The sequence below is a fragment of the Neomonachus schauinslandi genome, chromosome 9 (genome assembly GCF_002201575.2).
Source record: "Neomonachus schauinslandi chromosome 9, ASM220157v2, whole genome shotgun sequence".
Classification (NCBI taxonomy): Eukaryota; Metazoa; Chordata; class Mammalia; order Carnivora; family Phocidae; genus Neomonachus; species Neomonachus schauinslandi.
The window spans coordinates 108,477,744-108,503,355 of NC_058411.1; the positions used below are offsets into that span (position 1 = coordinate 108,477,744).

At 37.8% G+C, this 25,612-nt stretch overlaps 1 protein-coding gene across 2 annotated transcripts in view; it reads right to left on the reverse strand.

Annotated features, from left to right (window-relative positions):
• UACA (uveal autoantigen with coiled-coil domains and ankyrin repeats) overlaps nucleotides 1-25,612 on the reverse strand; it is a 94,739-nt gene that overhangs the window by 26,888 nt on the left and 42,239 nt on the right. The window contains exons 1-8 of one of the 2 annotated variants that reach the window (XM_021693750.2): nucleotides 19,195-19,234; nucleotides 16,894-17,027; nucleotides 12,709-12,797; nucleotides 8,394-8,458; nucleotides 7,546-7,603; nucleotides 3,979-4,049; nucleotides 3,768-3,874; nucleotides 919-1,100 (exon numbers count right to left, since the gene is read on the reverse strand). In XM_021693750.2, the coding sequence (XP_021549425.1) occupies nucleotides 919-1,100; nucleotides 3,768-3,874; nucleotides 3,979-4,049; nucleotides 7,546-7,603; nucleotides 8,394-8,458; nucleotides 12,709-12,797; nucleotides 16,894-17,027; nucleotides 19,195-19,233 (745 nt within the window). In that variant the 5' untranslated portion in view covers nucleotide 19,234. Of the gene's footprint in view, nucleotides 1-918; nucleotides 1,101-3,767; nucleotides 3,875-3,978; nucleotides 4,050-7,545; nucleotides 7,604-8,393; nucleotides 8,459-12,708; nucleotides 12,798-16,893; nucleotides 17,028-19,194; nucleotides 19,235-25,612 lie in introns of those variants that run through there. The other variant, XM_044917758.1, reaches the window with a different exon arrangement.

Here is a 25,612-nt window from a genome sequence, read left to right on the forward strand (position 1 = left end):
ATAATATCCAATGCTAGGAAAGGGAGGCAGTTGCAAAATACAAAATTTTAAACACTCCTAAAGTGGAAGGCAATTTGTCAATATATATCAAAAGCTTAAAGAAATGGGTATATCCTGAAATATATGATTCAATTTCTAGGAATTGGTCCTAAGACTATAATAAAAATATGCTAAAATATTTATGCATAATGACAGTCACTAAATTGTTATGTATGTTAGCAAAAACTGTAAACAACTTAAATGACATGTACAGAAAATTGGTTAATTCAATTAAACTTAAATATATGGACTTTTATGCATTAATAAAAATCATACTATAGACAAATGTTTATCTATGAGGGAAAACCCTTCAAAATTTATTACACAAAAAGTAATCTGCAGCTCACTACGAGTGACCTCAATTTCCCACATAGGGAAAAGACTAGAAGGCTACTCCTTCCTGCATAGGGAAAAGACTGGAAGGATATTTCTCTTTAATAAACACAGAAAAATACTTGATACGGTTATTTGATAAATACTGGTTGAATATTTTATATACATGTTCAAACAATGATTCTTTCTTTAAAATTTTGTTAAGTATAAAAGCTAAGTGTTACAGCCCTCCTCATCAAAAAAAAAAAATATATATATATATATATATTAGTAAAACACGCTTGACTGGGCTCTTTCTCCTCATTCCTTAACCTACTCCATAGTACAGTAGGGTTTACTTGATAAACTAGCCAATATACACAACAGCACTGCCTCAAAGCAAGCGACCACTACAACACAAATAACGCAAAGCCACGGCAGAGAGGGAGACAGACCAATGATGTGTAGCACTAAGAAATGCCTTGCTTCTTACAACCTGCAGTTCCACCATCTGAGTCTTTAAAAGCTGCTATTAAGCTAGACTTTTCTAGCTACTTTGCTACCTACCTATGTTGGTATTTTCCGACGCAGTCTTCAATAAAGTTAGAATGTCCAGGTTGTCCCCAATTCTTGCATAGTAAGAACTATCATGGCCCAGGGCATCCAGCAGGCTTACGTCAGCACCATTTTTAAGTAAGACTTCTACAGCATCTTTACAACCATACTCGCAACCTAGCATGAGAGCAGTTCTAAGAGGGAAGACAGAAGCATAAAAGACATTGAGAAAGACCCAAGAAAATATTTCAGAAACCTGCCAGAGGCCCCCTTCTTAAAGAATAGATATTACTTTAAGAAGTCATACTTGTTATATTTTACTTCCTATTTTTATCTTCTATTTTAACTTCATCACATTATAAAAACATTCGCTTTCTTAGTCTGCAGAGCTAAAAACCTTGCATCACTCACTTACATATATGTGTTGCTTCTACTACCAAACTAACCTCCTTTACTCCAGTACTTCTATGTTCTACAAGTAAATTACCACAAAAATTTCCCATCACTGATACTGTTACCCCATCTGCCCAAAACCTACAGCCGTAAACCCAAACTATTCAAAGCCCCTTCATGAACTGAACCTCATCATGCAAACCTCTTTGACGAATCCCTTCGACTCCAAAACAAGAATCAGATTTCAGTTCTGATTTCTTTCCTTAAAAGAGCTTTCCTTCTCCTAACTGGAGACCTTCACATCTTCACACTTAATTTTAAAACCCACCTCCTCCATAAACCTTCCTTAATTAACCCCATTATCATGGACTACTGGTTTATTCTGCCTTGACAGGATCATCAGCACTGGAACACTTAACAGTAAAAATAGCAATAATGCAATTAAGCAATTGAATCATCATGGAAATTTAGAAGGACCCTTGAAATTATTTTGTCCCATTCCTATTTTTATTGCTGAGGAAACCAAAAAATACCTCATGAAATGAAGCGACTTATCCTATATCTAACACGGTCTTTGTGAATATTGGATTTCGTAAGAAAACGGATTCTTGCTTTTCTTCTATGTATATCCTATTTCTCTTTTATACTCCCCAATAGCTCCTGGAATACAATTTTATATACACTGGGCACCACCAACAAAGTTTTTTTATTAGGGAAAAAATGCTATAGATAAGAAAAAAAACACAGAGTTTTAATTTATTTTTAATTTCTTCTTAAATGTAAGATTTTAACTTATCTTTTTAAAGATTTATTTGAGAGAAAGAGAGCATGAGTTGGGGGGCGTATAGAGGGAGAGGGAGAAAGAGTCTTAAACAAATAGACAACATGCTGAGCACAGAGCCAGACACAAGGCTCGATCTCATGACCCTGAGATCACAACCTGAGCTGAAACCAAGAGTCAGATACTCAACCGACTGAGCCACCCAGGTGCCCCACATTTTAATTTATTTTTATTTTATTTATTTTTTTTTTAAAGATTTTATTTATTTATTTATTTATTTGAGACAGAGAGAATGAGAGAGAGAGAGAGCATGAGATGGGGGAGGGTCAGAGGGAGAAGCAGACTCCCTGCTGAGCAGGGAGCCCGATGCGGGACTCGATCCAGGGACTCCAGGATCATGACCTGAGCCGAAGGCAGTCGCTTAACCGACTGAGCCACCCAGGCGCCCCATTTTAATTTATTTTTAAAGCCGTCTGCTACCTAGCCTATTTAATACACATTGCCATACCTCATCATTTGTGTGTGTGTGTGTGTGTGTGTGTGTGTGTGGCATTCCAAAATGCTTGGGAAAATATAAGATCTATAAAAAAATAAGGCATTATACATGGATCAACCAGATCATCACTCTCTGATCCTAAACTTTATTTTTAAACCCAACTTTCTTAGTCCTGCTTGGAACCAGATTATAGTATCTGCAAAAACAAAGTAATGCAAAAAAGCCACTTACTTAATAATCACACTAATGACTTAACTGCTTAAGAATTTCCTCCTTTGAGAGGTCTGAACAATAAAAACGAGTAGAACTATAAAATTGACGTCTAAGGACTTTTTTTTGTACCTATCTAATTCTAGTGAACTACAAAAGAATAGGATACATGTTTAGAAGAACAAAGTTAAGTCAATTTTTACTAGTAATTTTACTAGTAAACATTTACAAAATCCCCAAAATTTGTTATGAATTACTGTAATGCTCCAACTAGGAGATGGGATGTATTTCAGACACATCACTGTCAGAAACACTGGGACTATGAACATGAGAATTATAATAGCAGTGTCACGATACACTGGACCTAGAGGAGGGGAAGGGGAGAGCTACAGAGAGAAAGTATTAGTGCGCACCAACTAAAATGACATGGAACACAGAAGCAAAAATATATGCAGGGAACCTCAGGGTGTAGAAATGAACTTGGTTTCAGAGAAGGAGACAGCACTATGCCCAGGCAGGGTAAGGAGAACCAACACATTGAGAGAGTCTACACGGAAAAACATCAAGCTCCAGGACATGCAGGAACCTTTACTCTCAAAAGATTCACTAACAAAGAAGCAGACTGAAGGTGCGATTTTTTATTATTCTCCCTCATTTTCTTACCTGAGCCCGTTTTTCATTAAAGATTGTTTTAAAACTTTAAAATTAATAACTGGGATATAATTCCTCTTTCTTCAGTTTTCTGACCTGAACACAGGCTCTAATCACTGCTTTGTATTCCACATTTACCCTGCCATCTCCCCCTATTTCCCTCTTCTTCCTTCATCAGACTCTGGGGAAAAGAGAAAGAAAAAAAAAGTGGGTGCTAATTCCAAGGAAAGAGAGATCCAAAGGGGGATGGAAAGGACAAGTCACAGTGGCAGAGTTTCAGAGTCACTGTGAATCCAGCTGGTGTCCGTGGAGCTGTGATAAAAGAATTACCTGTTTTGTTTGTCTCTGGAATTAATCTCCGCCCCCCTATCTATTAGCAGTTGACATATTGTTGGCCTACACATCTGAGTAGCCAGAACCAGTGGTGTCCGCCCATCCTAAGCAACAAGAAAAATAAAACAGCATTAAGACAACAAATCTCACCAAAACATAAAAGTTGGAATACGTGAGTTGAAATGACAATAAACATAAACGGACTTACCACATCTTTGGCATTCACGGAGGCCCCATGGTCACAAAGCAGCTGTATGCTGGAAGGACAGTCTGCCATGGCTTTGAGGAACAAAAAAAAATGATAAATGGTGAACATCTGTTAGTAAGACACATGGTGCTTTGCTACGTCCATATAAGGCATAAGTTCTTCAATTTCTAAACTACCAAGCTTCACAACCTCCACTCTCAGTTTAGCATAATAAGCACCCACTTTAGAAAATGGGTTAGACCAGATCATTTTATAAATGTTGCACAATTTACTGGGACCAACGAATATTGTTACCCTTGCAGAAGACAATATACTGCTACCCTAAGTGTAAACATAGAAATAAAAATCAAGGGGCGCCTGGGTGGCTCAGTCGTTAAGCGTCTGCCTTTGGCTGGGGTCATGATCCCAGGGTCCTGGGATCAAGCCCCACATCAGGCTCCCCGCTCAGCGGGGAGCCTGCCTCTCCCTCTCCCACTCCCCCTGCTTGTGTTCCTTCTCTCGCTGTGTGTCTCTGTCAAATAAGTAATTAAATAAATCTTAAAAAAAAATAAATGTGGCTACAACTGACTTGATCCTTGAAGGGTTAGCTCAATTGTTTTTAAATGAATCATATTCAGGTCTTTATAGATGAGTCACAGTAAAAAAGGTTTGACTCATAATAATTCATATTTCCTTTTAAAATCAGAGATTGCAATGTCTGCCTTTGATGATGCAAAGCAGGGTCATTTTCCTGAAAATTATATTGTAAAACCACACACTGCTTCTTCTCCAACCAACACTAGAGTTCATATTTGTATTAGGAAAAAAAAATTATTGTTAACATCATAAAATAGGATTGTGTTTCAACTCCCCATGAGTTTTTATTAAAAGTTTTTATATTATTATTAATAAATACTCCCTGTATTTATTATGAGTCACGACTAGATTATTAGCCACAAAAAGTACTGACAAAGCATTCTTTTGTGTATGTGTGAAATTCCACAGAATAAAACCAAATACACATAAGAAAATCAAGTAAATTTTCATTTCTGCTGTCTTTAATCCAGCAAGTCTTTTATAGAAAATATAGAACCCGTTTTTAAAAAAAGAAACTGAAACTGAATACATTAATTCAGGAATTATAAAACTAACAACCATTCAGGACCAATTAAAAATAAGAATGAAAAAAATGTAAAGCATAATAAATTCTGGAGCTACAGTATACTGAACCAGTAAAGAGTCACTGTGAATCCAACTGGTGTCCACGGTAGTAAAGGTGCTATGGTGGAGAGTGGCGCTGCCACCCAGCTGTGATCACCCTTCCTTCCACGGTAACGAAGCTGGGCTGGGCACATGCGGGCTCACCTGGACACCACAGTTCCCAGACTCCCTTGCATGCAGCCATGACCACGTGCATTAGATCTCACCAGTGGAATGTGACAGGAGTGATGCGTGCTACCTCTGACTCTAGGGCTTAAAAGAGTGGTTTATACATTCCTCCATGACCTTTCCCCTCCTGTTAGCAGGAAAACAGAAGTGCCTGCCAGCAACTTCAGCCTTAAAGATAAGGACAACGTGCTAGGCAATGGTGGAACAGCAAAATGGAAGAAATCTGGGTCCCTGAATAGCCACAGGGCACAGAGGCACAAGCCCATCTGAACATCAGGATTTTGACATGACAGAAAGCAATCCTGTGGAGCTGTTTAATTCAGTGTTATTTTATAGTGTCTCTGTCCCAGTAGCCTAGCCTTACCCCTAACTGAGACAACACTGCTATCAGGAGTTAGGTGCTGTTACAACGAATACCTAAATCATATGGCACTGGCTTAGTGGTTGAGTACTAGGTAATGACTAAACGTATTTCAGGCTAGAAATCTTGTGATTGTTCTCACGCTGTGGCAAAACATTTGAAAGAGCTATCGTCCATCATCATTTAGAAGATGTACCACGTGGCCTTTCGAGGTGAAGCAAGAGAAAAGGGCCAAAATTTTAGTGCACATTGGCAGCTGCTTACTTTTAGTAAGGTATGATAAGAAAGAGATGAGGTCAAGCAAGAATCAGCCAGTTTATGAACACAGATGAAAGACAGTGTCTAGATATCTGGGACCTCAGAGATGTGGGGAAGCCGACCATTTCTATGTCAAGCAGCAAGATGTAACACTGTTGTTGGTCACAACTTTTCTCAAGGAACTCCCACTAAAGAGAAAAAAAAAAATCTGCTCTTGGAATAAACATCATGGTAAGGATATTATAATCCCATTCAAGAATATTATTTCACATGGCTGGGAGGTGGCAGCCATTAAATGAGGCAGAGTCATGACTCTACAAATAAGGACAAGAACTAAAGGAGGGTTAAGAACTTCATGTCCAGAAAATAACTTTGGAGATGGACAAATGGAAATGGCTGGAAACAAATAAACCAAAAAGCCGACCAAGGTTTTATGGGAACCGTACTACACAAGGTCCCAGAAGGCCAGTCTGCTAACACTCATGATTGTTCCAGCCCTTAAGCTGCCTCTACAGAGGACATGCTCTCTGCCATGCCATTTATCTGTGACCCTAGAGAATACCAGACAAGTAAGAACCTCCCAGAAGGCAGAGCTAGGGCCCACAGAGAAGAACAGACAAGGCATTTCTCCTCAAAACCAAAAACCACACAGGGGTCATTGTGAGGCTCAAATGACAATGCATATGAAAATGCTTTGCAAATACCACCACTTCACAAAAATAAAAGAAAAAATACCTTGTGTAAAAAATTAAACTATCACGTAAAACATAAAAAGAAAAAAGCTGAAATAAATTAAGGTACCAAAGTTTGAAGGAAATTTGCGGTATATTGCATTTTTAACACAGGCCACCTTGATCTACTGCAGATATTCCATAAACATGACAAGACAGGGTAGCTACTTTTCTTTACTTTGGCTTTCCAGTAAACTGTAGGAATGTCAGACTTAGAAGAGTCAGGCCAGAGGTCAGACTGTGGTACAGTCCAAAAAATACTTAATATCTAACTTCTGTCTTTAAGACACCTGAAGAATAATGCAGATAAATTTAAATACACAAGTATGATTAATAAAATCTGTGAAATTACTAGTATATTTTTTAAAAATACAGCACATTACAGTGATACGAAATTTAGCACTGAGGCCTAGAAATTACTACATGCCAGGCACTATTTATAATTTAATTATAACCACTTATTGCAGTAGTGTTAACTTTATTTTGCAGATGAGAAAAATGGTATTCAGACATGTTAATTAGGCAAATGTAGTTTTTAAGAAAAAAAATCATTCCTCCTCCCCTCCCCACACATACACAGAGAGTTACACAGTGTTTAGAGCTTCCTTGAGAGCAGGATCGTGTTTACTTATCTTTGGACTTTTAATATCTAGCAAACTAGTCTTGGCTGAATGAATCTTTTTAAGCTGTACAATCAAATAAATTTCACATTCGGATAAACAAAAACTTCATAATATTCTATTTCTCCAAGAATTATACAGACACATGCATATTAAAACTTGGAAATTAATTTAAATGCCTAGCTGTTTCAACAAATACTGGCTATGTCAAAGTGAAACCCTCACTTACCTGCGTCATGAAGTGCGGTTCTTCCCTGAAGATCTACGTGTTCAGTGGAACAATTGTACTGTTAAAACACAGAAACTTAGTCGGCTGGGAGAGTTTCACTTTAAAGTTAAACATCTAGACTCAAATGAACAGCTGTTATTTAATCTTAAAATATTCCATTTATCAAAAAACCTAAGGACTACTAGACAAGCCACTAAATAGTTTGACATGAAACAAATATAATAACATTATACTGTAAATTCAAGTTTTTCACCAAACAGGAAAACATATGGTACATTATAATAGCATGGGATATAGAAACTGTTATTGTTTGGGGGTTTTTTCTCACCAAGAGTTAAAATTTGAACAACTGATTCAGGAAAAACAAATGAGCTCTTCTGTGAAACTTAGTGGTAACAATGTTTCTGGAAACGGAGGACTGGACCCTTTAACTGAAAACTTTCTTCAGCCCACTAGTTCAAGGACTTTTGTGGCTGCCTGACCACAAGTTTAACTAGTAGCGTCGATATCACATAGTCTAAAGTGACTGATGTTTATACAGAAATATACAGCTCCTATGTTGTATCACTTTATGTCATAGACCAGACACAGAAAATTCCAGTCTCCAGCTAATGTCAACAGGAAGGTCAAGCCTTTGTTATTTATTTTTAATACACTGAGCTATGCGATTCACTTCCCTCAGAGTTTTTGCTTTTTACTGTTCACATTCTTTCACAAATGATGGAAAAGAAATTATGTAAGCTAACAATCAAAATTAACCTACTATTTTCTTTGATCTCGAATTCCGAAAACACATCTATTATTTGCAGTCAAAATAATAAAGCCAGAGTATTAGCCACTTTTACTACCTGTAGAAGTTTCTGTAGACACAAGGCATGCCCATACTTCGCAGCCAGGTGAAGAACATTTCTTCCTATCAAAAAAATAATTTAAGATATACATGAACAGTTATTTTCTTCACAAGTGAATTTTCCATAGAAATGTGATTCATTTTTTCCAAGATTAGTTGACAAGATACTTAATTTGTAAGCATGCTTTCACTCAGGTTGATATTTTAGTAAGAGCTAATGTGTACACCAAAACAATGAAGGTGGGAAGAAAAATTCAATCTACAAACCCATAAAGAGCAAGAATTTTGTCTTATTCACCACTATATCTCCAATACCTAGAGTGGTGCCTGGGACAGAGTAAGTAATTAAAGTCAGCCAGGAAAGACGGGAGGTAGGGAGAGGAAGAGGAGAAAAAGAGAATGGGAATAGGAGTGGGAGAAAGATACCTAGATTTCTCAAAATATTTCTAAACAGGCAGTGTGGACACTAAAATACAGGAAGTTAAGAGACCTAAGTCAAAGAAACTAATTTTCAACTAAAATTCAAAGTTCAGGGGCGGCCGGGTGACTCAGATTAAGCCTCTGCCTTCGGCTCGGGTCATGATCCCAAGGTCCTGGGATCGAGTCCCACATCCGGCTCCCTGCTCAGCGGAGAGCCTGCTTCTCCCTCTCCCTCTGCACACACACCCCCCCACCCCCACTCATGCTCTCTCTCTCTCTGTCTCAAATGAATAAAAATAAAATAAAATTCGAAGTTCACTAGGACTGTGTCTCTGAAAATCAGACAACTTGTTCAAATATAATGTGTATTAAAATGTGCCATTTTAAAGGGAATAAATCATCTGAAAGATTAACTGAATACTGAAAAAGGTAAAGCTGCAGACAACATTCTTCCTCCAAACATGATTTCTTCTAATTGCATTTCTTTACGCATACATCTCATTGGATGGTGAAAGACAAAAGGGTTTCACCAGGCCATTCCATCTGCCAATCTTTTGTGCTCTTAACTTTCCTCTCACTTCACAAACCTCTCAGAAAATGATCTGACTTCACTGTCAGACCCTTTTGCTAGAAGGGAAGTCATTTGTGTTGTTCATCTTAGATGAAGGAATACACTGACTTCAACTTTCAACCCTCACTCACTTTTATATGAGTTTAGATAAGTGGATTAAGTTTTCCTGGATCTGATCACTTCTGTGTACTACCAGGTTCTAGAACAAACAGCAGTGAGTCCAGATCTTTAACCAAGTACAGATACAACATCTTCATCCATACCTAAACATCCTCTAATTACAAATAAGTTAGATGATTTCAAATTTCAATTTGTTACTGTTCATGGACAAGTTTCCTAGAATTATTTTACACTGTGAAAAGTGACAAGGAAAACTATCATTTACATGGAAAGTAAGAGAGAGTATGGAGTAGGACAGTAGGGACAGTCCCTGGTGTTCAACACAATGGGCCACATAAAAATGTCAGGTCGGGTATTTCCTTAGCCAAACCCAAATCCAGCCACTTCAGATAATACAGTAAAAAAAATTAAGGAAACATCAAATCTACAGCACAACACTATGAATTACACCCAAGGTGCCTACCTGGTAAGACCTGGGTCATAAATACCTCAAAACCAAAACCACACTCACTTGAAATACAGTTATTTTCAATATACTTTCATACTGCTAGCAAATAAAGGAGTTAAGATAAAATACATAAATTTTTTTATCAAATTGTTACTGAATATCCACATCTGGATTATAATAGACAATATTACAGCAAATAAGACAAGGTCCTTGTCCTCAAGAAAGGACAACTCAAGACAAAAATAGTAAAACGAGGCAAATACAAATATAACTAAACAACAGCAAAAACAAAAGACAAAGAGTTTAAGCAGAGTATTATCAGGATGCAGCATACGAAATGATGTCTGCTGTGCCTGGGAAAGCATTTAAAAATACTTGATCTGCACCGAAGGAGGGAGGGCAAAAGTCACTAGGCAAAAATATCCAGAGCAGAAAGAATACAGACAAAAAATAAGATAGATACTTGTCTAAATTAGAATCAGAACAATAAATAAATAAAGTCTAAAGATCTCTAAAGAGGTATATGGTTAGTCCAAAATTTCTATAAATATTCCTCTACATCAGTGGAATGTTTTTGTAAGTAATTAACATATTCTCTTTTTTTTTTTTGATTTTATTTATTTATTTGTCAGAGAGAGAGAGAGCACAAGCAGGGGGAGCAGAGGGAGAAGCAGGCTCCCCACTGAGCCAGGAGCCCGATGTGGGGCTCGATCCCAGGACCCTTGGATTATGACCTGAGCTGAAGGCAGATGCTTAACCAACTGAGCCACCCAGGCATCCCAGTAATTAACATATTCTTTTGTTCATCATTCAAAGGTGGCAGATAGACTTTGGTCTTCAAGTTAAAATTTGATATATCCTTAGGTAAAGATTCTCCTCACTGAGATCTCTCTTTTCCTCTGCCTCCCTTCCATTTCTAAACACAGTGCTGGTTTAACTGTAATGCATTTATCTGTCTCTATATGGAATCACAAGATAAAATATTAAAGTTGTTAAGGAAATTCTGGTTCTAGGTCACCCCCTATATTTAACCGAATAACAAAGTAGAACTGCAGAGAAATAAGCTGTCCAGAGAATTGAGAATGGTTATCCTGAGAAAACTAGCACGCTCACTGAAGAGGTCTATCTTGTGCTGTGCAGACAAACTTATGCTGTAAGATTTTAAAAGACAGACATGGGTACAGCTAAGTTTAAGCAGAAGGCGTAGTAAGAAACAGACTTAAAACTGTCTACAAGGGGCGCCTGGGTGGCTCAGTCGGTTAAGCGACTGCCTTCAGCTCAGGTCATGATCCTGGAGTCCCGGGATCGAGTCCCATATCGGGCTCCTTGCTCAGCAGGGAGTCTGCTTCTCCCTCTGACCCTCCCCCCTCTCATGTGCTCTCTCTCTCTCATTCTCTCTCTCAAATAAATAAATAAAATCTTTAAAAAAAAAAAAAAAAAAACTGTCTACAAGAAAGGGCGCCCGGGTGGCTCAGTCAGTTAAGCGTCTGCCTTCGGCTCAGGTCATGATCCCAGGGTCCTGGGATTGAGCCCCGCATCGGGCTCCCTGCTCAGTGGGGAGTCTGCTTCTCCCTCTCCCTCTGCCCGCCCCCACTTGTGATCTCTCTCTGTGTGTCAAATAAATAAATAAAATCTTTAAAAAAAAACAAAACAAAACAAAAACTGTCTACAAGAAATCATTTTTTTATAAATACAGTAACCAAATACAGAACAGGTTCCCTTATAAAGCATAATGGTTACGGACACAGACTCCGGCTGTGGCTCATCCACTGAAGGAGCCTGGGCCAGTTCCTGAATGGCTGGCTCAGTGCCTCGCAGCCTCCCTGGGATGGTGTGAGGCTACAGTGAGTTAGTGTGTGTGAACTGCTCAGCAGGGTACCATGTGCTGCGTCAGCTCTTCTTGTTAACGATCATTCTTGGTAGTGCTGTCATTGCTACGAGGCAGTTAGCGCCCCATCACGAGAAATGTCCAACCAAGTATCGAATGACCTCATGACAGCAAGGATTCACAGAGTCAAGAGTATATGAGTATAGGGGCGCCTGGGGGGCTCAGTCATTAAGCGTCTGCCTTCGGCTCAGGTCATGATCCCAGGGTCCTGGGATCAAGTCCCGCATCGGGCTCCCTGATCAGCGGGGAGTCTACTTCTCCCTCTCCCTCTGCCCCTCCCCATTGCTCCTGCTCTCTCTCTCAAATAAATAAATAAAATATTTTTTAAAAAATAAAATAAAATAGGGATGCCTGGGTGGCTCAGTTGGTTAAGCTTCTGCCTTCGGCTCAGGCCATGATCCCAGGGTCCTGGGATCGAGCCCTACATCGGGCTCCCTGATCGGCAGGGAGCCTGCTTCTCCCTCTCCCACTCCCCCTGCTTGTGTTCCCTCTCGCTGTGTCTCTCTCTGTCAAATAAATAAATAAAATCTTAAAAAAAAAAAAAAGAGTATATGAGTATAAACTAAATGGCCCCTAAAGGTTCTTCCAAGTCTGAGATTTTAGGATCCTATAATATTACCAAGACCAGCACTGGACCTCAGGTCTCCAAACGCTCATCAGCTCAGCAATCCTGTCTCCTCAATTCCCTGTCTTTTACCTCTCCGAGACCAATGACGATACCTCAGAAGTAAACTTGTTCTCAACTATTTCAAAACAGAAAACTGAGGACGTCTCTCTCTAAATCACATTCCGGTCTGAAGAACATTAGCAATGGACAAGGCTTGTCCTCCCTTTCTGTTTTGTAACTGACCATGGCGGCAACCTACCTGCAGTGTCGCTGGTTGTAATATCAACGCCATGTACAAGGATGGCATTCAAACATTCAAGGTTCCCCTTGGAGGCCACAACATGGAAGCTAAACAAAAAGAAAATATGTGTTATGCCACAGAAATTATGAAACATCAACTTACATGTTACACTAATGTCACCTTTTCTTCAACACACACACACACACACACGTTTTAAAAAGGCTACATAAAACATCTCTATATTTTCTACCAGGAAAAAGAAACCTATCCCTTATTAGTGAAAAACTAATTTTAACCCAAATTTACATAAGCAGCCAACACTCTCTAGAAATACCTCCTTAGAACCAATGGAATATTCCAATGTTTAATAGTCTTAATAATAGAAAATTTATACCAAATACCATTAATTCTAAAGCTTATTATTAATCAGTAGTGCAGGCACTGGTGCTGGGGGCTTGATAAATGCACTGAAAAATTTCTATCAGATCATTTTGCTTCGTTTCAAGTATACTGAAACTGCCAAAACAAAAGAAGTTCTAGCAGAATGCTAAAGCCAAACAGATCAAAACACTTATCCCTTCTCTTTAGAATTATCAAATTAAACCTCGCATAGAAAAGCCTTCAAAACAACAAACTAAGCTACACTTGGAAAGCCATAAAAGAGCTGGTGTCATCTTCCCCCAAAGTAGCCACAACTACCACCTAATTCCTCCCCTTCGTTCACAGACCTGTATGAAGTGGGTGAAGTTTTCCACACACAGCCATGACAAGCTTCCTAATAAGGCAAGGAAAGCCTGCTTTAAAAACTAAGTTTAAGCCATCAGGTATTCAGGATACAAGAGAAAATACCCCATTGTTTCTTTGATCATCTAACACTTTATTAATCAACAAACATTTACAGAATTATTTTGTGTGCCGTAAGAAAGGACAGTGACTGATTGACTATACTCCACCAAATCCAAACTGCTAAGTGAAAACAGTAGGGCTTGCCGACAAAGGATGCTGACCTCAGGTCAAAATACAACTGAACCCTAACCAAGTACAATAACCACTGTGAAGAAGCCAGGAGATAAAGAATGTACGAGAGCTTAGCAAGGGGCCTGGATACAAACTCCGTATCACACTCTCAGGAGGGGTCTTCCCTGACCACCCCATTTAAAATTTTTACATTTCCCCATTCCCTGAAACCTTAGGACTCCACCTTCCCCAACCCCTGCCTTTATTATTCTATACAGAACTACGTATTTTTGAATATGATACATAAATTCAAGATTTATTTTTATAGTCTTTCTTTATAGTCTACCACTCTCTTCCCACTCTAAACTCAGCGAAAGCAGGGATTTTTGTCTGTTTTCCTTCCTATTATATTCCCAGACCAATGCACATACCAAACAGATGATGGGCCCTCAAATACTTGAATAACTGAATGCTTAGAGACAAAATCTGGAGATAGGTTGCAAATTCATTTCCAGATATTACAACACTTGGCCATGTATCTCTACTAGTATTATGATGGATGTAAATGCAAACCAGAGACCAAGCTCTACTAAGTAAAATAAAGGAGGTTTGTGTATAATTTGAATTTGAGAGACAGAGATGTTTCTAATAAAAGGAATATAATGTTCATAGGAATCAAGTAAGTTCTTCTTACAGTGGAATTAAATTGCTGTAAGGCTAAGGGTATCAATCTCTGCAACACCAAAGTAGGGAATTATACTATGCAATGCACCATTAGAACCTTTTGAGAAACGGTAATTTGCTTCAAGCAAAGGTTTTTAGTCTCCCAACAATCTTGGAGGGAACATTTTTTGTTTGCTTGTTTCCCTTTCTTAGCTCAAAAAATTTGGAAGACTTCTTTCTTCAAAATAAATCAATATTACACTGATGATGTACTAAAGGGCAGAAATCACAACAAATCTACAATGCATTATTAATGCGGATATGCTATAAATAGTGGACTTCAGAAGGAAGACATATCGATCACTAAAGTGTATGCGAAGAGTCGTAAAGGAAATCTGAAAAATTACTTTATAGAAATACTGTTTTTTAATTTAAAAAGTCAACTTTGTCTTTTTTTCAACAAGACGTGTATTAGTGCTTCCATAATAAGAAATCCAGGTAATGTGGACAACCTTAGACGACAACAAGAAAAGTTGCATAAACTATACAACATATGTTGGAAGGCATCAGTGAGGTCACAAGACAGAAAAATAACTAGGCCAGGATGCAGGGCGGGACAGAGGCCCAGAGAGGTGAGCTTGGTATTTGAAGCCATTTTTTGCCGAGGAACATTTGTTGATTCCAGAGAAAACGGCTGGGAGGCCAAATACCACTTCTGACAGCCTGAGAGGACGGGGAGACAGGAACTGGTATCCGGATTTCCAAGTGGCAGTGGGGATTCCTGGTGAATCTGCCCCATTTTGCTTTGGCAATGGGCTATTCCCCAGGAGAGAGGTGAACAGGAAGAAAACAAATCCTTGCAGTGACTTTGGCTAGGCTTCAAATATTTCATTTTTGAAATTGGATCGAGGTCAAGAAGCACATGTTACTTCGGTCTTAAATTTCAAAACTTGTAAAACAAACCAAAAATAGTCATTTGAAATAAAATTATTTTTATAATTACCTCTAATACAGAAAGTGTGCTTGTAACATGTCCTATATTTGACTAAATATGAAATGCTCTAATTAAGGAAGAATACAGTCTGTGTGTGAGTAGCAAAAGGAAAATATTTTATCCCATGAATCCTAAAAGAATTCCATTTCCTACAGTGAAAACCTCAGAGACTAATACTACTCATATATCCTACAAACTGAAGTTCATAGTTCATCAAATTATACCAGATTTTACAACGCTGACCATTAATACAAATAATTTCACTCAAAACTGAACCTCAGATTGAAAAAAAAATGAACAGAAACTCAAGCAACCATTCATTCAAAACAGTCAAAGCATGGATGGGCAGAACTGAAGAAATAAGGTTTCACTGACGATTTTCATCCCAAAGATTTCCTTCATCTTCTAACATCTTGATGTTTGGGGAAAAAGAAACACAAAAAATAAAGTCACTTTTAGATATTAAATTCTCACTGCTTATAGTGTGAGCCCTATATAAATAGCTCAAAATTTAGCAAAAATAGGAGCAGGACTCAAGCAATGTTTCCATAGCTATCAAATTGCCTACCTGATAAAATTGAAACAGTATTAAAAAATTGGAATGTTTCAAACTTTATTGGTACTAAAAGCTACTTGAGGGCGCCTGGGTGGCTCAGTTGGTTGAGCGACTGCCTTCAGCTCAGGTCATGATCCTGGAGTCCCGGGATCGAGTCCCACATCGGGCTCCCTGCTGAGCAGGGAATCTGCTTCTCCCTCTGACCCTCCCCCCTCTCATGTGCTCTCTCTCTCTCTCTCTCATTCTCTCTCAAATAAATAAATAAAATCTTAAAAAATAAATAAATAAATAAGCTACTTGATTTTTACGTCATGCTTTGCTATTTTTCATATACTTGAATATTTAAGCACCCTAAGGTAGTGATCTACATCAAACATTAACTATCCACTTCCTAATATTCATTTCTATATTTAGTATCTGGTTTCCAGTTATAATATTCTAAATAAACTCATGCAAGACTGACAGGAACTTTAGGAAATGGGACTTTTCACCTCTAACTTTGGAAGGTTTCCCAGATAAGGTTTTGACTGCGACAATTACAGAGGACGGTAACAGAACGTACACCTACCCTTTAACCCATCCTCAACAGGAAGGGAAGGGAAGAAGATTGGGAGGGGTGCGAGAAAAGCTAAGCACAGAAATAAGCCAGTAGTCCTTCTCGGTGACCCAAAAACCAAAGGGTGGGATCACGACCTGTGGCTCCCTAAGCCACACTAGCTGTTCTGCCTTCCTTTCTGTTCTGAACATTCTCACTTAAAATAATGACCCAAATATAAAAATGGGTTGGGAGCTGAGACTAAACAACTAGACCACTGGGTGGTATTTTAGTATTCTCTCTAGCTTGAAAATCTTTCACACTGAAAACAAGTTATTAGTCCATAATGTTTGAAAGTGATGTTTGAAAGATTTTATAGTGTGGGTTTTGATAAAGCCTTTTGAAATTGATACGTTCACAGTCACACTTCACAAATTTCACTTGTGTCCCGGGGTCCACCCAAATTCCCTTGAGGTGATTATCATCAGTCATACTTACGCAGATCTGCCTTCCACATCAAGTTTGCCTGGATTGATGCCCTTTTTAGCAAGGATTGAGGAAACTTTTTCTACATCTCCCCTCTCTGCGGCTTTCATCAATCGGTCATCATATTTGTTCCAATCTGCTGCATGCTACAAAAAGGAAAAAAATAAATAAACATGGCCTACTCTCTATACTATATTAGTAAGACTTTTTCAAGAAGGAAGGAAAAGAGAAAGGAGAGCAATACTGCATAATACATCACTCAATCTCCACTGCATCCCACATTTCCTTCTCCCTGCTGTGCTAACTTCATGAGAAGAGCCTCTCCAAAACACATGACATTCAAGAATTATTTTTAAGTTCTACTTTTGAGAAAAGCGTGTTTCTCATGTTCTCTGTTTTCTTTGCCTTCAGAGCAAAGAAAGGAAATTAATAATTGTTGAACACCCACCCTGTGCCAGGCGTGATTTATTCAAACGACCCCAGTAAACTAAAATTGTCATCCCCATTTAACAGATGAGAAAAGTCAAGGCTCCGGGGATGTTAAAAGACCTGAGTAGCCAAACCCAACCAAGACATCCCATGATTTCCAAAATCAGTGTGCTTCTCCTAGTCTCTAACTCCTGCTTTCAGATTTGGCTCTGGTCACCTATCTCCCAAGACCTTAGATGCAGTGGAATTCTGTACACATTTTAAGACATCCACACACTCACACAGCTTGTTGTTGGAAATATATTTATGGAGGCAAATTAGTCACATACACACATTCACATACACTCTCTGTCTCAAAGAGAAAGCAATTCATCAAGCTTCTATATTAGGATAAAAAGAAACTCGTACATAGAAAAAACTGAAAAAACAAAAAAGACTTTAAAGTAGTAACTATTTTAAAATCCTAAGACAATAGGATTACAAGTGACTTTCATTTTCTTCTTTTTTACATTCAACATATATTGTTTTTAAAAACGATTTTTGATTTTAACAAAAAGTACATGCATTTAAGAGGAAGATTAAAGGCAATTTTTTAAATAGGAGGATGTATCACATGATACATATTTTAATTGTATCAAGGTTATTTTTAACTTTGGAGAAAATATATGCAAAACATTCTGAGGCCAATAACTTCGATTTTTTCTTAGTAGGCGGAAATGTAGAACCCAGAACTAAAATACACACTATTTAACCAAGTAAGGTTTTAGCCTTTTAAAATATTATACAATAAACTTATTGCTAAATTCTGTACTAAGCCCAGGACTATTTCTAGAACAAAGAAAGTTGTACCTATTTTACAAAGCAATTCTGTGTCCACAAATAGCATAACAAATCTCTGAGGGAGAAAAAAATGAATCTCTTATATGAAGCATATCCTCTAACTGTTTGATCAGTGGGATTACTTTATATTACCTATCCCCTTCAAACAGCAACACAAAACACCAATTTTCTAGCTAAGTAAGCACTGTCTCCACTAAATACTTGAAGTGAAAATAAGTATGAAAATTGAATATGAAAAATAAATAAATACATTAAAATTTTAACCTACTCCTGAAAAGCAATGTTTCAATGGAATCTGGATCAAGTACCTACACAGGCTTCAGCACTGTTGTTTCCAAATTAGTTAAATTTGGAGATGAGCCCACTTCCTTCTAACTTCAAAAGCTCGAATTGTCAACTCTGAGACTAGCCCTATTTTACTGGCTCAAAGAATCAACTACATTTTAGGCATCCCCCCTTCTTTAGCTTTAAAACAAAACAGTTTACAGACTCTAAATTGGGGAATGGTAGTAGATGAAGGCTTTTAAGAGACCTGTGTTTTCAAATGCCTTAGGGATTAAGTCATGTTTAACACACAGATACTTGCTGGAAATTGGTAAGTTTATCCTTGCAGTTAAAACAATCTCAACTTTATTTCCAAGTAAACTGCCGGCTGGAGAGAGGAGCTATTTAAAACACGAAAAAAAACCCTATAAAATCCTAAAGTAAGGCTTTTTAGAAGATAATTAAACATGATCCAAGTCTCATATTATCATGGGATTTTTCAGTTCCGCGTCACCAAGCACTGTCTTCCATCACGGTCCGCTGTCAGTTAACAGAAATACTGCTCAATTACTAAGATTCTATTATGTGCTTTTTAAACCCAGAAAAAGAAACGAGAACTGTTGTTTGCTATCACTAACCCCAATCTGCTCATCGAATACATCAGAAAGAATAAGAGACAGAGAGACCACAATTAATTAAACGGTAGTACATTTTACAAGAATACAGTTCAGAAAGCCTAACCGAGAATCTTCCGTGACACTGGACAGCAGGGATACCTACTCTGTTCTTGGGAGCACAAGTAAACCAACAGTTCATCATAGACAGGATTTAGTTTCTGGTTGCTAGCAGCAAGCTACTTCGCATTAAGTTACAAATCTCTGTGGCTCACAAAGCACGCCCTCAGACAAACTCCTAACCAGTGAATCCGTCCCTCTCATTACAAATCTTCCTGTTCCACAAGTTTCATGCTGGGCTACACTTAGCTTGGATCTCTAACGATATTTTCTTCGTCTTCGGGATCCTTCTCCGCCTTCATAACGCTTGCAAATTATCTTCCTTGCGGAGCAGCGCTTGATGAAGAGAAGCCCCAAGTCAGGTACTGTTAACTCCTCCTATTTCTTATTGTTTAGAAGCTGTCTTTCCATGAGGCTGTCCCTTTCGGGGACTCCACCGGGAAATCTGAACAGTCCTCTACATCCTGCTGCCTCGACACCGTAACACGGACGCTGCAGTGCATGATAAAACTGTCTGCCTCCAAATCCGCCTGTGAACAGTGGGTAGACGGCCTCCCATTGGTCAGGTTCTAGCTGATTCCATAGGCCTTGACAGCTGAGTGACAGAAACGGGCAGCTAAGAATATACTGTAAATGCATGCTTCTCCTCTGAGTAATAAATTTCAGGTCTACAGGGAACAAATGACTCAAACACATCGTAAAACGTGCTTATTATACACTGAGCGACATTATGACAACACTGTTAAGAGGCGAATTTGGCTATTCCACAAGACAGTGTTTAAAACCAGTTTCCATCTTAGGATCTATCATGAAGATATAATTGCCTTGATAAACAGAATATAAAATTCTATTTTAAGCAAATGTGTCACACTTTAATTTCACACACACACACACGCACGGAGTAACGTTTTCAAATTTTCTCCATTTCCCTTCATCCCCCTATGAGGCTCACTGCATACAAGCAGGTTTCAGTTTACAGCTGCTGCCAGTCTGTCTCCTAATATGTGAAATGAGAAGAGCCAGAGGCACCGCCAAGACACTAAATAGACTGCATTATGATGACTACTTTCAACAAACTTTAAATTTAACTCAGTACTCTTAATTTCTGAGTGTAGCACCCTGCCTTATATGACAAGTAAATATTTTATCAGTCGAAAATCAAATTATCTGGATTCAGGAATTACAAAACAATAAACATTAAAAACTAAAGGAGGCAAATGCATATTGAACACTGGGCCAGACTGTAAATACAACTCCACTTGGGGACAGAGCAGACTACTTCTCTACATTCTTTATGACGTTTAACAATACTTGTACCAACGTTCCTTACATTATCAAGGAAAACAACAAACATCTAAAAGTTCCAGGCTATTTTTTTACCTTCTATTACCACAATAGCATGACAGTCATTTATACTTCCTCCAAAAAGACAAATTCGGGAAAACTGTTTCATGGCAATGCAAAACATACCAACACAAGTGTTTATAGGCAGGAGATAACTGCTATACTATAGATCATGCTGCCAGTTAAAAATTGTTACAAACTTAATCAAGCAATCCGCTTCCTACTAACTTTAAAATATTAGGCACATATTCTAATTATAAAATATGTAAGTTCATAATGTATTATTTTTGAGAAAATTATTTTTTTCCCCAAATCACATTAGCCATCACAATGGATTCTTGGCTAGACCCTGAGACTCCACCTACTCTATTTCACCCTTCTTCAGAGGAAATCTGGGATGAAACTCAGGCCCTGTCCTTTGGTTAACAAAGCAAGCACATTCTTTCTAGAAATAGGACTGCAAAGGCAAAGGAAATAAAAAGGAGGAAATCTGTAACAAGTAATAAAACCATGTAAGGAACTGTCCATGTTAAGGCTCAGGAAGACAGGATTTATATGCCCTTCTCACTGTGGACGTCCTGAGCCTCTCCATCCTCTGTCACAATCTCCTGTTCCTACTCTCACACCCTCCTTCCCAGATATTTCTCAAAAGCCCTAAGTCCCACCTTTGCTGTCCCCCATGCCTGTAGATTCTTCTCTCACTTTCTCAAAAGGTACTTCCTTTCGGTACTTCTCACACCTCATATCTAAACAACCCCAGCCTCACTCTACCCCTACCACTTTTTTTTTTTTTTTTAAGTAAGCTCTACATCCAATTTGGGTTTGAATTCATGATCCCAAGATCAAGAACCGCATGCTCTACTGACTGAGCCAGCTAGGCGCCCCTACTCCTACCACTCTTAAAATTCCTACCCTGTTGTACTTTTCTTCATAATACCCATCAGTGTCTGCCATCATATCATACATTTATTTATTAGCTTACTGCTTATGTCTGCTTTTCACTTCAAAAAGAATCAAAATAATCAGGGGGCTGACTGAATTCAACAGCACATTATAAGGATCACACACCATGACCAAGTGGGGTTTATTCCTGGAATGTAAGGATGGTTCAACATATGAAAACTGATCAATGTAATACACCACATTAACAGAATTAAGGACAAAAATCACATGAGCATCTCAATAGATGTATATAAAGCATTAGACAAGATTCAAACATCTTTCATGATAAAAACATTCAACAAACTGGAAATAGAAGGAAACTCCCTGAACATAATAAGGGCCATATGTGAAAAGCATTTAGCTAACAACATCCTCAGTGGTGGAAGAGGAAAGCTTTTCCTCTAAGATCAGGAATAAGACAAAGATGCCCATTCTCGCCACTTTTATTCAACACAGTATTGGAAGTCCCAGCCAGAGCAATTAAGCGAAAAAAAAAAAAAAGGAAATTTTATTAAAAACTAGAAAGGAAGAAGTAAAACTATCTCTGTTTGTAGATGACATGATCTTATATGCAAAAAAACCCTGAAAAATTCCACAAAAAAAAGAACTGTTAGAATAAACAAATTCAGCAAAGTTTCAAGATACAAAAATCAACACATAAAAAAATCAACTGTTTCTATGCACTAACAATGAACAATCCAAAAATAAAACTAATATAACATTTCCACTTAAAATAACATCAAAAAGAATACAATAATTTGGGGCACCTGGGTGGCTCAGTCTGTTAAGCCTCTGCCTTCAGCTCAGGTCATGATCCCAGGGTCCTGGGATTGAGCCTCACATCGGGCTCCCTGCTCTGCGGGAGCCTGCTTCTCCCCTTCCCTTTGCCTCTGCCTCTCCCCCTGCTTGTGCTCTCTCACGTGCGCTCTCCCTCTCTCTCTCAAATAAATAAAAATCTTTAAAAAAAGAATACAATAATTAAAAATAAACCTGATCAAGGAGTTGAAAGATCTATTCACTGAAAACTACAAAACACTGCTGAAAGAAACTAGAGAAGGCACATATAAATGGAAAGGCAGTGTTCATGGCTTGGAAGACTTAATATTGTTAAGATATCAATACTACCCAGAGCAATCTACAGATTAAACACAATCCTTGTCAAAATTCCAATGGCTTTTTTTTTGGCAGAAATAGAAAACTACATCCAAAAATTCAAATGGAATCTCAAGGGAACACAAATAGCCAAATAATCTTGAAAAAGAAAACCAAAGTTGGAGGTCTCACACTTCACAATATCAAAATACATTATAAAGTTACATAATCAAAACAGTGTGGTACTGGCATAAAGACATATATAGACCAATGAAATAAAATAGAAAACTACTGAAATAAGACCTCATGTATGTTGTCAAATGATCTTCAACAGGGTGCTAAGGCTACTCAATGGGGAAAGGAGAGTCTCTTCAACTAATGGTGCTGGGGAAACTGGATAGCCACATGCAAAATAATAAAGCTGGGCCCTTATCTTACCATATACAAAATTTACCATTTTTGTATCTTACCATATACAAAAATTAACTTAAAATGATTAAGACCTAAATTTAAGATGTGACCACAAAGCTCTTAAAAGAAATTATAGAGAGGAAGCTTTTTGACATTGGACTTGACAATGATTTCTTAGATATGACACCAAAAGTACAGGCAACAAAAGCAAAAACAGACAAATGGGATTACATTGAACTTAAAAACTTCTGTACATCAAAAAACAAAAAAAACAAAAAACTTCTGTACACCGAAGGACACAACCAACAGAGTGGAAGGGCGACCTATGGAATGGGAGAAAATATTTGCAAATTATATTAGATATAGGGCTAAAATGCAGAATATATGAAGAACTCCTACATCTCAGTAACAAAGAAACAAATAACCCAATTAAAAATGAGCAAATGACTTGAATAGACATTTCTCCAAGGATAATACACAAATGATCAACAAGCAGATAAAAAGATGCTCAACATGGTTAGTCATCAGAGAAATGTAAATTAAAATCATGAGATATCGGGGCGCCTGGGTGGCTCAGTTGGTTGAGCGACTGCCTTCAGCTCAGGTCATGATCCTGGAGTCCCGGGATCGAGTCCCGCATCGGGCTCCCTGCTCGGCAGGGAGTCTGCTTCTCCCTCTGACCCTCCCCCCTCTCATGTGCTCTCTCTCTCATTCTCTCTCTCAAATAAATAAATAAAATCTTTAAAAAAAAAATTATTAAAATCATGAGATATCACTTCACATTCATTAGAATGACTATCAAAAAAAACAGAAAATGGGGCGCCTGGGTGGCTCAGTCGTTAAGCGTCTGCCTTCGGCTCTGGCCTGGGATCAAGCCCTGCATCGGGCTCCCTGCTCCATGGGAAGCCTGCTTCTCCCTCTCCTACTCCCCGTGCTTGTGTTCCCTCTCTCGCTGTGTCTCTCTCTGTCAAATAAATAAAATCTTTAAAAAAAAAAAAAAAACAGAAAATAGTAGTCCTGACAAGGATGTTGAGAAACTGGAACCCTTGTGCACTGTTGGTGGGAACAAAAAATGGTGCAGCTACTACAGAAAACGGGATGTCATTTCCTCAAAAAATTAAAAATTTAAAAAAATTAAAAATAGAACTACTATTTGAATAAAGCAGGGTCTCAAAGAGGGATCGTTTTAAACCCTTGTTCATAACAGAATTATTCACAATAGCCAAGATGTGGAAGTAACACAAATGTCCATTGATGAATGAACGGATAAACAAAGTATGGTACATACATGCAATGGAATATTATTCAGCCATAAAACAGAAGGAAATTCTGTCACATGCTACGACATGGATGAATCTTGAAGACATTATGCTAAGTGAAATAGACCAATCCCCCAAAAGACAAATACTGTACAATTCCACTTATATGAGGTATCTAAAGTAGTCAAATCCTAAAGTATAGTGGTAAAGTAAAGAAAGTAAAATGGTGGTAACCAGGGGCTAGAGGAAGAGGGAAGTAAGGAGTTATTAGTTAATGGGTATAGCTTTACAGATTTGCGAGATGAAAAAATTCTGGTGACCAATTACACAAAAATGTGAATATACTTAACACTACTGAACTGTACACTTAAAGTGGTTAGGATGGTAAACTGTACATGTTTTTTATCACAATTAAAAATAAAAAATAATAAAATGAAAGAAATGCAATCTCTCACAATAACATTAACATGATTAATAATTAAAAAAAAAAAAACAAGACAGTGAGGGTATAGACGAAACAAGATTAGCTATAGGTTATTGACTGTTCAAGCCGAGTTATAGGTTCATCAGGATTCATTATACCAAACTGTCCTCTCAACTTCTGTATATTTCATGCACTTCTGATATATGGTCCAATAAATCTGGTTGGTGTATAAATTTGTAAACTATATTACATTATATTGCTTATCACCAACACCCTTCACGGACTCATTAATATGGCAGGAAATGCAGCACATCCTTTCTACTCAATCCTTTTTGGATTAAAATTAAGCTATTAACATTTCAACATATCTTGGTGAGTCCACAGGCATATGCTAGCTAACAAAGATAAGCCCTGTGATACCAAACGAAAGCATTCTAAAAAGCAGCAGCAAGTTTTTTAAGGAGCACTAATGTTTACTGGATATTATAATACCTTTCTAAAGTCAGGGACTGCTGTCTTTTGAAAAAAAGATATTCATCAAACTCAGAATGCAGCAAGCCAAAGTATGAACAGTAAATGTCAAAATACAGCTGTTTCTAGAGAATAAATAGAACATTCTAACACAAGTAGTAGGTATTTTGCTTTCTAGACCTAACGGGAGAATAACTTTAAACTCCAAATCAACATAAAGGAAGTCACTTAAAAGTTCTGACAATGACTCCCTCATATTAACATCAATTGTAAATTCATAACTTTTTTGAAAATTATGAAATGTTTAAAAATGTTATAAAAGTAATGCATGTTCAGTGTAGCAAATCTATAATACATTTCAGTTTGTATGTTAAAATAGAGAACGTATAATTCCACCATGCAGAAAGACCATTATTAAAAATGCTGTATATTAATCTCTAATCTCTATTCTTTTTTTTTTTTAAAGATTTTATTTATTTGACAGACAGATAGCGAGAGCAGGGACACAAGCAGGGGGAGTG